The following is a 14,592-nucleotide window of genomic DNA, read 5'->3' as shown; positions in this document are numbered from 1 at the left end:
TACTGTATTAACTACCATGGTGATATTAACAGCCTATCTGATCAAGGTTTCTATGGAAGTAACCATTATTAATGGCAAAGTGACCATTAATGGGAAGTTTTATGCAATGGGGCCCTAATAGAATAATTTGTATGGAGAGGTTTCCAGGGTCATTATGCCAATAAGTGTCACTGACCTGAAATCATTTTGTGATAAACCTGAATTTCTGGTAAAACAGAGAAGGAAAGGTGCAGTGTAAAATGGCTATGACGGCTGATTTGGTTGCTCTTCATTGCAATCAGTAAAATAAGCAAATCTCATCATGGTTGAGCTTACTAAACCTTAGTAGAAAAAAATTGTGAAGTTTACAGAACTAGAAACCAGAAGTTAGTTGAGAATCTTCATCAAGAACAATAAAGTGAGCAAAGATTAACTCAAGTTAATATACCCAAAATGTTGTGATTTCTGTCAATTTTTAAACTCATAATTGAAGACAGAAGCGGATGCTGTTGAAGTCTAGTGTTGAAGCACACATCTGGTAATTTAGGATGTGTTTTCTTTTCTTCTACTGGTCTTTGATTTGCATTGCTCCTTGATCTGTCTCTTTTTGGCTCTCGGTTTCTCCTTGATGTGCAAAAATCACTTGACAGTTTTCATGGTAGAATGTTACTTGTCAGAAATGTTTTTAAAGATATAGGTTCCACTAGCATTGATTGTTATTGTCTGTTTGGTATATCATTATGATATACATATAGATTTAGGTATCATTGTAACTATTTTGAGATTTGCTTTCTGAATGATAGGCAATCAGGATAAATATGTGATGAGAGTTTGCCTTCTGTGTTTTACAAGAAAGTGAACCAACTGTGATTTTGCACAATTTCAACAAGACAGTGGTGTTCAGTGATCCTTGAAACCTGAGTTACATACTAATTATAGACCATTTTCGTATTAATGTATTCAAATTTAGTGCAGACACCTTTGTTAAGTGCTATGTAACAAATTATTTCATTCACCTGTTACAAATAATTGTATTTCTATAGTCAGAATGCAGATTGCATACATTAATTGTTGCTAGGTTGGACAAACATTATGGCTTGTCCTACCTAACAACACAAAAAGTTTGCAATTCACATTCTGACTATTGAAATACAATTATTTGTAACAGGTGTATGAAATAATTTGCAACAAGGCACTTAACAAAGATTTGTGTATTGAATTTGATTACATTACGAAAATGGCCTATTAGTATTAAGAAGCATAAAAATTAAGTACTTATATGATAATGAATTTCATTATTAGTAAACAATCCCTACTCAATGCTTGATTCAAAGTTGGGGAACTTTTTTTACAGAAACACCTTGCTTAATTGAACTTAATTAATTTTAATTATTCACTCGACAAGGTAAATGGTACCTGTTACCATTTATTTTTTTATTTTTTGTATTAGCTTGCATTAATTTTCTTCTTGCAACAATATGATTAATATGCTTTTAACATAGTGTTACTACATTGTAGTTTAAGGAATGAATACCCTAGGTCTAACCCATTAATGTGTGCTTTATTTAATTTGCTTTGCAGACACTACTACTGACATAAAAGAGAAGAGAGCTGCTCTGACTAAAATGATGAAACTAAGTCTGGATGAGGATAGCAAAGAGACTACTAGTTACTCTCCAACCCCTCAAGGGGAAGACTCTGAGAGTATGTTGGAAGAGAAGTCTCTGACGGCTTTGGCAGGGGGAGTCACCAGGGAAGCAGTTGGTGATCAAACACTGCAGGTGAATAAAGACAAGACCAAAGACACGGTAGAGGAATCTCTTAGTTTGGAGAAAGAAAAAGAAGAGGAAACAGTGGAAGAGAAAGAAAAAGAAAAGAAAGAAGGTGAAGAGAAGACAAATGTAGAAGAGAAGAAAGATGTGGAAGTGCATGAAGTTACAAAGCAACAGGATGAAATTGCCAAAGCGGAACAGCCCAATATGGAGCAGTTAGCAGAACAATATAAACAACTTCAACAACAAATGGCTATGTTGCAGCAACAATTGGTCCTGAACCCTACCTCAGCCTCAGCTCCCATGCAGATGAACCCTGCAATGGCATACCAGACACAACAGATGCAACAAATGCAGCAACAGATGATTTTACAGCAACAAATGTTTATGCAGCAACAGCAACAGGCGATGGGGGGTTATGTCATGGTTCCCCAGCCTGGTGGGGGTAATGTTATGGTTCCCGGCCAGCCCGGTGGGGGTATGATGATGTCCCCACCACAGATGATGTACACTCCCATGGGCGTGCAACCTCTGCCTGCCTATGGGCAGGTCACTCCACCTCAAGTTGTCGCCACTCCTGCCGTTGATCAACAAGACTCTCCAGCGAAGTCTGTCGCGGATGAAACCGATTCTGGCGTTAAAGAAGAACCTAAGGAGACATCAAGAGATCAGCCAGATGAGGTAACGCATCAAGAAACCCCATTAAAGCCTCCTACGGATGCACAGGCTACTGCAAGTGGCAGACGGAATGTTTTTGCGGATATCCTCAAGAAGAAGAATGCTCCTAAATCCTCCTATGTCCTGTCTGCTCAGAGAGAGGCTCAGAGACAACGCAGTGACTCCAATTCCTCCTTAACCTCCTCTACATCCTCCAAAGAAGGAACAGCTGCTGCAGCTCTCTCTGTTGAAACCCCAAAGCTTGAGTTAAGAACTGAAACGAGTCCTACCAGACATGATTCCCCTGTCACCAATGGTCTTTCACCCACCTCATCCGAACCTTCTGTTTCCTCTGTAGAGGATCCCCCCACCTCCCCACCCATAGCAACATCCTTGTCTAACAACTTTTCCCTTAATATAAGCAATAATAATACATCCAAGACAATGACATTGAATGCGGAGACCTCGCAGCCTGAAGCAACCAAGGATACACCAACTTCACCACCACCAGCAGCACCAATCAGTAGCCAGGGGAGTAGGAAAGTACCTCCAGCCATCAGACCTAAACCGCAGAAAGGACCACGCCCCTTCAGACCAGCTTCCACGTACGGCAAGGTATCAGCACCAGAGAATGAAGAGGGTTACTCTTCTTCGCACGTGAGGAAAGTTACAGACCTCAGAAGTGTAAGTATTAAACATCCTAACAATTAACGTACCACAAAATGCAAATGCAGATAAGACGTAGTGATAGATCTCCAAATGACTAGACATAGAATTGATGCTCGAAATGTATTTTGCTTTGGAAACAAAACAAGTCAAACGATATGATTGGCAAAGTTGATAAACATATAAAGCCATCAGTGTAATTTCTCTCTTGTTAATGATATCTCTTTGATGTCTCTAGTATTCATTTATAGAGATAGACAAAAATAGAGAGAGGGGGAGAAAACAGCATGGCACGATGTCTATCCCACTTGAAGTTCTGAAGAAATTGTAGAAAAGCCTTTTATTTGTTATTGATGCATATAATTACATGTATGCCTAATGTTTTGTAGTGTTACTGTAGTACAGCTGCTTACACCACAATTGCATAGCTGTCAAAATATTTGTATAATGCAGAGCTTGCCAATATATAATCTTTTGTGAGATCCCTCCCATGTGTTTGCATGGTATTATTTATGTCTAAAGTACATTGTGAAAGAACCATTATATTTAGGCAGAAGCCAGCCATAAATGATCTGTTTGATATGTTATCAAATCATCCTCCCTCAAAAAGAAAAAATAATCACCCATAAATTTTGTTGTTGTAGCATTTTATTATCCAAGACGATTACCGGTATCCAATATTGATACCATTAGGGATTCATTTGAATTTGGTATAATCACAGATTTATGGTATTTTAAGACAAGAAATAATTTTATCATGCAAGGAGCAGAATGAAACTTGATATTCAGTATTAACTTGTTTTAATAATACTCAAAGATGTTTACTTTTTCATTTAGTCTTAGTGATACTTTAGTCACATGCATACCAATTATGCAATAAAGCATAATTTGATGTGGAAAGAAACTATAATAGTAGTAGAAATTAGTTGATAATTGCAATTAATTGCATGAAATTAGTTTCAACATTCGGATCACATGATTTCCTTCCTTTGCAGTGTATTTAGAAATTGTTTCATTCACATTTAATCTTCATTTGAAAAATGTATTGCCTTTCATGAAAATTGTTGAAGAATGTTTATAAAATTGTTGACACAGGAATTTAAATAATGGTGAAGACGTCTATGGAATGGGTAGGTAGACGAGAAGCTTTTTTTAATGCACTCATTCTCAGCCTGCCATTTCTTTTGCAACAAGCAAGTTTTGTTTTCATGATTTCTCGCTGAACATTTCATCTTTTAGGGCAGATTGTTTTCATTTGAGACAAGTTGGCGAGTGTGTGTGGGGGTAAAATAACATTTGCTGCATGTATGTAGAGATAACTGATGCCAGAGTTTAGACTGTCATTTCATGTAAATATTGTCCAGTGATTGCTGTCTTGGGACACTGCTTTATTTGTTAAACCATTTGAGAAGTTAGAAAGGGGACCAATCACCCACACCCACCCACCCACCCACCCCATTTTTGTATTGATTTCATTCAATATCAAAATGATACAAATAATTCTTTTGAATACAATGGAAAGCTGAGATGAAGGTCATTGCAGACCAAATTGTAAAATGCACAGAGAAAAAATACTGGATACGTTCTCATGACAGTTATGTAAACATTATTCATTTATGCACAAGCAGTGCAATCCATGATTCACAGGTGGAAGTATTCTTTGAAAAGGGGAAACAAAGGCTATTTATATGTAGCACCTCCATCACTGTAGGAGAGATTATTTCAAAATGTACAGAGTGCACGGGACCTCTTCATGTTTTTGAAGATCTATAAATATTCAGGGTCATTTGGGACATGTGCTAACGATGTATTGGTCTATTCAGGTTTTTTGATAATTTCTAACACCTTAAAATTTATGATAGTGTTTATTTGGGTGATCGGTCCTGGACTAAACTTAGGAGAATTTCTTAATTTAAACCCTCAATTCATGGATTTTTTTTAATTTTTAACACCTTACAGTTATTGATCATAGTGTATATTTGGGTGATTGGTCCTCTGTATGGTATAAGGCCTGCCTTCATCAGCTCAAGTTTGCAGAATAACCCGCTATTTTCAGACATGGGATAGTATCCCTAGGCTCTAAATTGCGTCTTCACCAGACCGATACGCTCAACACAAACTAGTTCGAACAGGCACAATTTAGCCCGCTATTTCCCGAATAGCAGGATATTTAGCAAACAAGACCAAGATATCTCGACCAAATATCCCTCTAATTGCAACTGCGGGCTGATGAAGACGCAAATTAAGTGGTTGATTTGCCATCAGGATATTTAGAATAGTGGGTTATTTGGCAAACTCGAGCTGATGAAGACAGGCCTATAGATGCATGTAGTGGTTATTGTGAGGTAGTTTTATAGCGAAATATACCGGTAGTGGTATAAAAAGATGCATCTAGATATAATGCAAAATACATATTTGTAGAAAATCAAAGTATCATCACATAGATGTAGAACCACATTGTTAGGAAATAGAGCTTGCAAAATCATGTACAACCTTAATTAGGCTCCATTAAACCTACTGTTTCATTTAGATATGACAAATGAGACAAAACTATGACACATTTTGTGCTCTAGACGCATCCATTCGTGCCGCTACTTTTCACTAGGATACTTAACGGTAAACGTACATATCGTAAAATTGATTCATGTCATGCAGGTAACACAATTATGTGCAGCCTTTTAAATTTTATAAATATGAAGTTCATCAAATATTTCTTTTGGAATGCCTTATTTTTTATAAAATCACACTTTTGAATACTGGTACATGTATTTTTAGAAAAATTAAAAATTTTAATGGTAATATTATCTTTATTATTATGGGCCGTGGGTCATGATGTTTATATTTGAATACCCTAGATGACTTAATTTTTAGAAACTTATGCGCAATGTGATAGTTTGCCTTTTTTATCAGCTTCATCTCAAATTTTCTCAGGCCTGTTTTTATGAGTTTTTCTGCATGGATGTATCAAAATCAACTTGATGTTATCTGGGATTGTTCATATTTGCATTAGATGTGGAAGTCTGTTTGCATGGGAGCCAGTCATATTGGTCATGGGCTTGATTTTTGCTGAGATAGAATCTCAATTTCATAACATCCAATCATAAAAATTTGATCATTTACCACACTGTAAAATAGACAAAAAGTTGTTTTTTTCCTTCTCAATAAGGAGTTAGAAAGTACTTTTTCACTGACAGCAAGATAAATATGAAGCAAGTATACGGCAGTCACGGCCAGCTATATTATGTTTGCCAATTAAGTTTAGTATAAGATGTTCATCGCATTGGAGTTTCAGGTTCCTAACATCAAATGGAAGGCCATCTGTGATGAGAGCAAGCAGCAATTTAGCAGAAATTTTTCAATTTAATATTTCAATTGTATTTGAAGACAACAATAATTGATTACTTGCATAAAATCCTAAATGAGTCTTCTATACATGCATCAGTGATCAGCCCTGCTTAGCTTAACACATGGCAGATACCCATTCAAATCTTACAATTCACCCCTTTAGATTCCGGTATGCACATATGTCAGTTACTTTACCCTTTATTTTGTTAATGCTATCGTAAATGTACTACTGCTTTTTTTTTAATTCTGCATTTTTGTTCATTGGAATATTCTTTTTTTTTGTGGGGGTGGGGGTTCTGGAGGTCCAGGCAATAAGATTTGTGTGAATTTGATGATGTTGCTCATCATGGATTGTAAATCCAAAAACCATACTGGCCCCTGTAAACACAAAGCTTGGCAATTGATCGTAGTAGGCCCACTATTGATTAATTGAGACGATTAATATTAAAGAGAATGTGCACCATTCATTTAGGTTACCATCCTGTAATTATGACATTCTTATGTTCATTTTTGAGCTTATTGTTGAAGTTTGACCCTGTCATATTTCTTAAACATGCATGCCTATGGTAAGTAAACAGGAACAAAAACTGCTTCACAAATTAGAAGTGTGTGACTATGTTTGCAGTGCTTTGCTTTTATTTCCTTGCCATAACATTGTTGATAAGATCGATAAGTGTTATTTCTCCTTTGTAATTCAATTTTAAAGACTGTTTAACTGCTTCGTCTCTGCGTGTAAATACAGATATAAGGGTAAACAAAAAAATTGATTGAGAATGCGGCTTTCAATAAATCATTGAAGTGACTGTTCTTTCCTTAATCCTTACCCATGCAAGCAATTTGAATGAAGCAATTGAGGATGAAGTAGATCAGATAAGAAAGTATTTAATATTCTGTTTTTCTTTCCTCGCCACCATACAGATGTTCATGCTGGGGAAGTGAAGACGCTACCTCTGAGATGTGACCAAACAGAATCCACAAGATTTTAACACAACCTTGTTTGACAATCGAGCTTGCCTGAAAAACATTTCTAAGACCAGCCTTTAAAAAAGATACTCTAAACATAGACAGAAATAACCGTCTGGTATGGGTCATTCTTTAATTCCCCATACACATATGTATAGAGGCGGTCAGAGGAGCCAGATGTAATCTCAGCGGAACAACCGTCGATATCAGAGACTGAAGCTTTCGGTCTACTCTAAACATTGCCATGGTGAACACATTGGATGAAGAATGACTCGAGTGAATTGAGAATCTCTTGTGAGATTGATGTGATAAATGAAGTCAACTTAAAGTTGACAAAGTTGGTGAAGCCGTCATGATTTTTAGTATTATGCTCTACACACACTTTACGATCTGACTGCGATCCAATTTTGGAAGAATTTGGAATAGCATTGATATGAACATTCAAACAAGCTTCTGAAATAAAAAAGAAATGAATAAAACTGAAAATGTTTAAGTATTGCAAACCTCCTTGATGGATAAAAGTCAAACCGGCTCTGAATCTTAGTAACGTAAAACATATTTTGTGATAAGATTTAAAGCTGTTTGGCCAGTGCTCTGGCTAGAAGAGTTTAATACAATGCATTCTAAATAATGGAAAGATTATATATCTGATGACTGATGTCCTTTCAGTTTCTTTGAAAATCGGATGACAGTGGATCATATAGTGTTTGGTGGGCTGTAGATAATAGTATCTGAACACTTTCTATGAAATACTGCAGGCCTACTACTTTGTGCCACCCTGCATCTGTCTGTGACATACTATGTTTTACTTTTCTATTCTATTTATCACCATGCCCTTATGATAGGATAGTGATGCAGAATGATAACCCCCACATATAATTCTCTATACATTTTAAGTACATTGTATTAAAAAATGACTTGACCAGGTAAATATGAAGTATTCAAACTCTGAAAAGAGGGATAGATCATCCATTTTCCCACTACCGTAATCATATAATTGGGAACTTGAAATAGAGCACATTATGTGCAGATATTTTGTTGTTGTGTTAATCTTGAATGTATTTGTGAAGATAAATGTAAGAATAGAAATGAAGTAATGAAATAAATTTATTCAGATAAGATGTATTCATTATATATGTATTTATCAAGAAAGTTGCTATGTCAGTATGAAACATCTTAACTAAAATAGAATTGAGACTTGTCATAATATGAAAAAGAGGTCTCATTGACAAAGATTTTTAGTAATAATAATAATAATATTCCGCTTTATATAGCGCTTAATACATCTGTGATGTCTCTAAGGTGCTTTGTAGATATACTAGTAGGGAGGCTGATTCGAGAGCTCATAGAAATAAAGATTGAAATCAAGTGTAAATCATTGATACTGTATTTGATACAGGTACAAGTTTGACATGGATATTTTAAACACCTTGATCTGTGAGACCAAAGTGAGTGTGATCATGTGGCCTTTTTTTTGTATTGCATGATTTTGCATCTAAAGTAAACCAATAGCTAGCCCCCATCGAGAAGGCCTATGATAAACAACTGGGCCTCGTCTTTTGAACAGTTGATATTAATCGCTCCTTATTTGCAGTTGATATCAATCGTATCTTATATCAATCACAACTACAGTCGAACCTGTCTATAGCGACCGCCCCAGGGAAACACAAAAAATGGTCTTTGTAGACAGGTTCCTTTAGTACATGTTTCAATGAGAAACTGGTTTCATGGGAAAGAAAAAAAACATGGTGTTTGAAGGCAGGTGGTCACTAAAGCAGGTTTGACTGTATGTACATAAGAGATAGGAAGGATTTGTGTTTGGTTTGAATTGCAACTGACGGGGGCCCAGTGAGAATAATAGCAAGATAGTGAGTGGATTCTTGTCTCAATCTTCATGACAGTTGTTTCTCGTATGATGACTTGTTGGTGGGCTAGCTATTTAGAAGGTTTTACATTTGCAATCTTTTTTATTTCCAATAAGTCTGGGGGAACCCTACCCCTGTATATTTGCAACAATTTTTATGTAATTTTCTTATGTAGTTTTTCTTGTTTTAATCCACAAAGATCTTTCACAAATGTAATGCCTCAAGTTTTTTATTTTTAGAATTTTTTAAAATAATGATTCCAGAGTGGCTTATTGGAGCAAGGTTTAATGAAAGTAATAAGACGCTCTGAAATCATTTCTATTTCTCATTGATTATCATGTCTCACTGTACAATCTGTTATAAGTTTATTTCAATTGTCATTCAAAATGTCAAACTTGTAAAAGTTTTTTTGTTGAAGCATGTCAATATACGAGGAGAGTATTACTGCATGTAGAGGTGTCGTCTAGTGAATATATGTCTGACGTCAGACGATCACAGGGTTTGCAGTTCAAGTCCCACTGCAGCACTAATGTCCTTTTGCAAGACATCAATTTACATTTGCCACTCTTCACCCAGTTAAATTTGTATTGGCAAACAGAAATTCCTTGAATGCTGTGAGCACTGATACGGTAGCCTAGCAGAGACGGGGTAATATTGGAGCACCTTACATATTATTATAGCAAACATATCCATCACGTCTGGACATGATGTACTGTAATATGAGGTATAAACATATTTAAGTGTTCTGCTTATTTGCAATAACAGCAATGCAAATGTGTCATAAAAATGTATGAAGGTTTGCACTTTGTAAGTTGTCTGCATGTTAGTCATGTCATGTGAGCCCTGCTTATATTAGTCAAAAGCGTCATGTTTCCATTTTTTGTTTGATTAGTAATTGGCATTAGAAAAAGTTCAACTTTGGAAAGGTTATGTAAATATATGAAGTGTTTACAGCCACAAGAATTCATATCACCAATGGGTATGATTTCTAATGATACCTTGGTTGCTTTTGTACGGCCATGCACCAACTGAACATATTGTCTTTAAGAAAATTATGTGAATCGCAGTTAGATCACTTTCTTATGAACCGCAATAGGTTCTTCTTCTTCTTCTTCCTGATGAGCGATTGCAAATAGCAAGCTGATTATTCTGTCACTTTCAAATGAGGGCGGCATTGCACGTTGCAGTGATTTGGTTTCTTGTTGAATTAAATAAGGCAAGATAAAACCAGAAACAAATAAGGATAACAAATTAAACAATTGTGGCTCAGGACTGTTAACACAAAAGTGTCTTCCTAGCCATCAGTAAGGAAGTGAATCTAATCCTGGGTTAGCTTTAATTTTAACACAAGATCTTTAAACAGCATTAAACAAAAGTTCTGATAAATGTTTTGGCAAAGAACAGATGAGATCCTAACAGGAGAGCCATTAGGGCATTTATTTATGGCATATTTTAAGTTTGAGTTATGCCTTTCACGCATTGAAGGAAAGCAGATATTCCTGTGAGTTCAAAATAATATACACATAATTTACTTGTAGTCTAGTCCTTATTGTCTTCTGTGATTACTCTACAAAATTATTTTTTTCTTTTTCTTTCTGTGATTGGGTGCTAGATGCATGTATTTACCAAAATAAGTCATCCAAAAATTAAAGCGCCGCAGCCGATAAAAGTATTTTGTATTTGAATTACCTGGCTCATTTATACATTTATACGTCTCTTCCGATGAACATTTTTAAAGTAATGAAAAGAAACAAAACTGTATAAATCCCAAACCGTATTGAAAGTTTATTTTTTATTATACATTAATTATGTAATAGGTTTCAAGAAAAGAAACAAAACAAACTTTTTTTAAATTCAAGAACATTTGTACCATATTATGTCATCGCCATTCATGAAAATGAAAATAACAATTTGTAGTTCAAGATGTCATAAATATTTCTTTGGGTGGATATAAATTATTCTACATGAAAATACACATAAGATTTCTGGAGAATTATATATATATATATATATATATATATATATATTTTTAACTTCTTTGCTGTAAAGTATACAGCGATGTTCTCGTTTTATATATTTTATCAAACTTTATAAATCTCCATTCTTATTTCATTTCTGTGTCTTTGTTTACATGTTGGTGCTTAATCTTTTAATCTGCTTGATTAAATATCTTGCAATTATAAGGAGTTTATCCACAAGATTTATCCACGGAATGCAAGTTATAGTGTATGTGCAAGGAATAGATGGGTGTTTCAGTGTTATTAGATATAAGCTGTCACATGATACTGTAATATCAGATCAGTATGTATGTTTATAGAAAATCTTTTCTGAGATATATTTGATAAAGTTCTAGTGTTCATCTATATATCGTTACAAAATTCTGAACAGTACTGCTCTTTTTTTCTTTTTCTTTTTGGTATTACTTATCTGAAGAACATATAGACTATTGTTAATCCTTATTATATAGATGCTTTTGACATTATTTTGGCATGCATATTAATGATTATATTAAGCTTTTATTATTCAAATATATCATACATGCATATTCTTGAATAGCCTTTTAAACATCTTTTTCTTTTATATTTTATATTTTTTAAATACACCTTCAATCATATTTATATACTATGAATGAATATGCTTGAGCAACCATTTCAGATTGGATTTTGATATGAAATGAAGCTATCTTATTTGTTTATTATGATGTCATTAAAAAGATCATGTGACATCTCTGCGACAAGCTACATCCATGTAGATAATAGTCATCATGTTTCACATGTATAAAATGCTGATGATTAATTTTCCTCGTTTTGAATTCCGTAAGGACAAAAAATCAAGGTGATGTTTTTTTTAAATTCCAGTAGAATTGAATTTTTTTTTTTTATTGATATCCAGCTTGTATGCCATTTTAACTTGCAATGTTAATTTTAGTCTTTATTTTTGCATATTTCTGATGCATTTTATTTTCAATTTGTCTTAAAAGGACAAAATCATAGTGTAAACTTTACCTTCTTTTACATTTCATAAATATTGTGATTTGTATGTATCATAATAAAGAAAGGGAAATTAAATTGATTCAAATTGGTTTATTAAAAACACTGCCGCCCAAAGGCTGAAACTGTTTATTCACCCCCCCCCCAAAAAAAAAAAGTGAACAGATGCATAACATTATCAAAAAATCATGCAAATTGTGCTAAATCCCCATGTGTAGTATTTGCATTTGAAAAATATAATGGAAAAACCATACATAGGTTGTGTAGCTGGGAAGCAAAGATCATATTGAAGCTAGATATTTTTCTTTTCTTCATATCTTGCAAAATATTATCAAGATCATTATCTATATACTGTATTCAAGCATTTTACTTGTATCATTTGTCTATAGCAATTACATGTATATGATTTTTCCCTATATGGTAACATATATTTCATGTATTCAATCATTCATTCATTCAGTTAGAGTGTATTCCAGGAAATGTCCATGTTTATGAATTCCAACTGAGATTATTTATCCTGATCCATTGATGTATTCCAGATATATTCATTATTTTTAAAGAGAATTATCTATGAAACAGTTGGGATGGTTGGTTGGCTATAGCATTTATTGGATCAGATATATATAAGCTGATGCCTATTATCATAGTCCTAGAATGTTTCTATAAGGTGAGAGGGACAGAGAGAAAAGTATTTTATTTATGTCATACAGTGTATTAATTACTGTCAATTCTTGTATAATATATATACATGTATATGCTAATGAAATAAAAAAAAAAGAGAATTCATACAAGAATATGTGTGTTTGTGTCATCCTATCATATGTGCGTTTTGTGTCGTGCGATAATGTGTGTGTTTGATCATGAAAGGCCCTGTACAATCGTACCAAAGCTCTCGCCAAGTTATCATTGTGATCATATTTATCAAGACGGTCATTTACTTCAAATCCAGTATACAAACTTTTAAAGTTTATCTTCTTCAGTTTCCTTAATTAGATTATCAGACAATGATTTGGACTTACCCAAACTACATCTACATTTAGTAGTATTAGAAAACATTTCCATCACCGATGGAAATTATATAGGTATTTAATTGCTGAAAACAAATAAGGATGAAATTGATGCAATCCCGAGTGAGGTCCTGGCAAGGTACTCATGTGCGACTACTTGGTAGTGATGGCGATGATGATGAGACAATGATGGTGGTGGTGATGATGAGATGATAATGATGGTAAAGATAATGAAGATGGTTGTGGTGTTATTGACGATGGTGGTGGTGTTGACGGTGGTGGTGGTGGTGATGATGGTGGTGGTCATGATGATGATGGTAGTGATGATGATGGTGGTGGTGGTGGTGGTGGTGGTGATGAAGGAGGTGGTGGTGATGATGGTGGTGGTGATGATGATGGTGATGATGAAGATGAAGGTGGTGGTAATGGTGGTGATGATGGTGTTGACAATGATGATGGTGGTGGTGATGAAGATGATGGTGGTGATGAAGATGGTGGTGATGAAGATGATGATGGTGGTGATGATGGTGGTGGTGATGAAGATGGTGGTGATGAAGATGATGGTGGTGGTGATGATGGTGGTGGTGATGAAGATGATGGTGGTGATGAAGATGATGGTGGTGATGGAGATGGTGGTGGTGATGTTGATGGTGGTGGTGGTGATGGTGGTGGTGTTTACGATGGTGGTGGTGATGATGATGGTGGTGGTGTTTATGATGATGGTGGTGGTGGTGATGAAGATGGTGATGGTGGTGATGAAGATGGTGGTGGTAATGATGATGGTGGTGATGATGATTATGGTGGTGGTGGTGGTTATGAATCTACATACATTTTTATTTGTAGAACTGGGGGGTGCTGAATTATGCTGACTTGAGCTTGGCTGATGTGATTATTATCTAATGCAAGCACACTACAAGTTCCAGTGCTTGTTTCATAAAAGTTAATATATGCCCCCCCCCCCCCCCATCATCTATCTCTCTTTCATTCTCTCTGCATTTCCTTACCTCTCTTGTTCTCACTCCCTCTCCATCAGTATTGGTGTATTGAAATGCTTCTATCTTTTACTCATTCTCAATCCTCATCTTTCATCCTTTTAGTGATTTCATCTCATTTCTTCTTTTGTTATTTAAAGGGAAATACAGCAACCCTTAATAAGTTGATTTGTATGAAAACAGAAAAATAAACGGAATGTCAAAAGTTTGAAATAAATCGGACCAATAGTAAAGAAGTTATGAATGTTTGAAATATGAAGTCACTAATTCTATGCGAATCTCAAATCAGTAGTTTGGTCAGTGGATTGTGACGTAGGATGCGGATAACTCTCCCATTTGCTGTGTACAATAATATC

At 35.0% G+C, this 14,592-nt stretch overlaps 1 protein-coding gene across 8 annotated transcripts in view; it reads left to right on the top strand.

Moving 5' to 3' along the window:
• LOC589781 (protein piccolo) overlaps nucleotides 1-7,848 on the top strand; it is a 51,259-nt gene extending 43,411 nt beyond the window's left edge. For 6 of the 8 annotated variants that reach the window (XM_030974111.1, XM_030974106.1, XM_030974075.1 and 3 more), the window contains 2 exons: nucleotides 1,561-3,092; nucleotides 7,338-7,848. In XM_030974111.1, the coding sequence (XP_030829971.1) occupies nucleotides 1,561-3,092; nucleotides 7,338-7,358 (1,553 nt within the window). In that variant the 3' untranslated portion in view covers nucleotides 7,359-7,848. Of the gene's footprint in view, nucleotides 1-1,560; nucleotides 3,093-4,169; nucleotides 4,209-7,337 lie in introns of all 8 variants that reach the window. The other 2 variants (XM_030974079.1, XM_030974085.1) reach the window with 2 other exon arrangements.
• The last annotated feature ends 6,744 nt before the right edge of the window (nucleotides 7,849-14,592 follow it).

The sequence above is a fragment of the Strongylocentrotus purpuratus genome, unplaced genomic scaffold (genome assembly GCF_000002235.5).
Source record: "Strongylocentrotus purpuratus isolate Spur 01 unplaced genomic scaffold, Spur_5.0 spur5_contig_866, whole genome shotgun sequence".
NCBI classification, from domain to species: domain Eukaryota; kingdom Metazoa; phylum Echinodermata; class Echinoidea; order Camarodonta; family Strongylocentrotidae; genus Strongylocentrotus; species Strongylocentrotus purpuratus.
The sequence above is the reverse complement of the archived record's forward strand: the minus strand, read 5'-3'. Positions and strand labels throughout refer to the sequence as shown.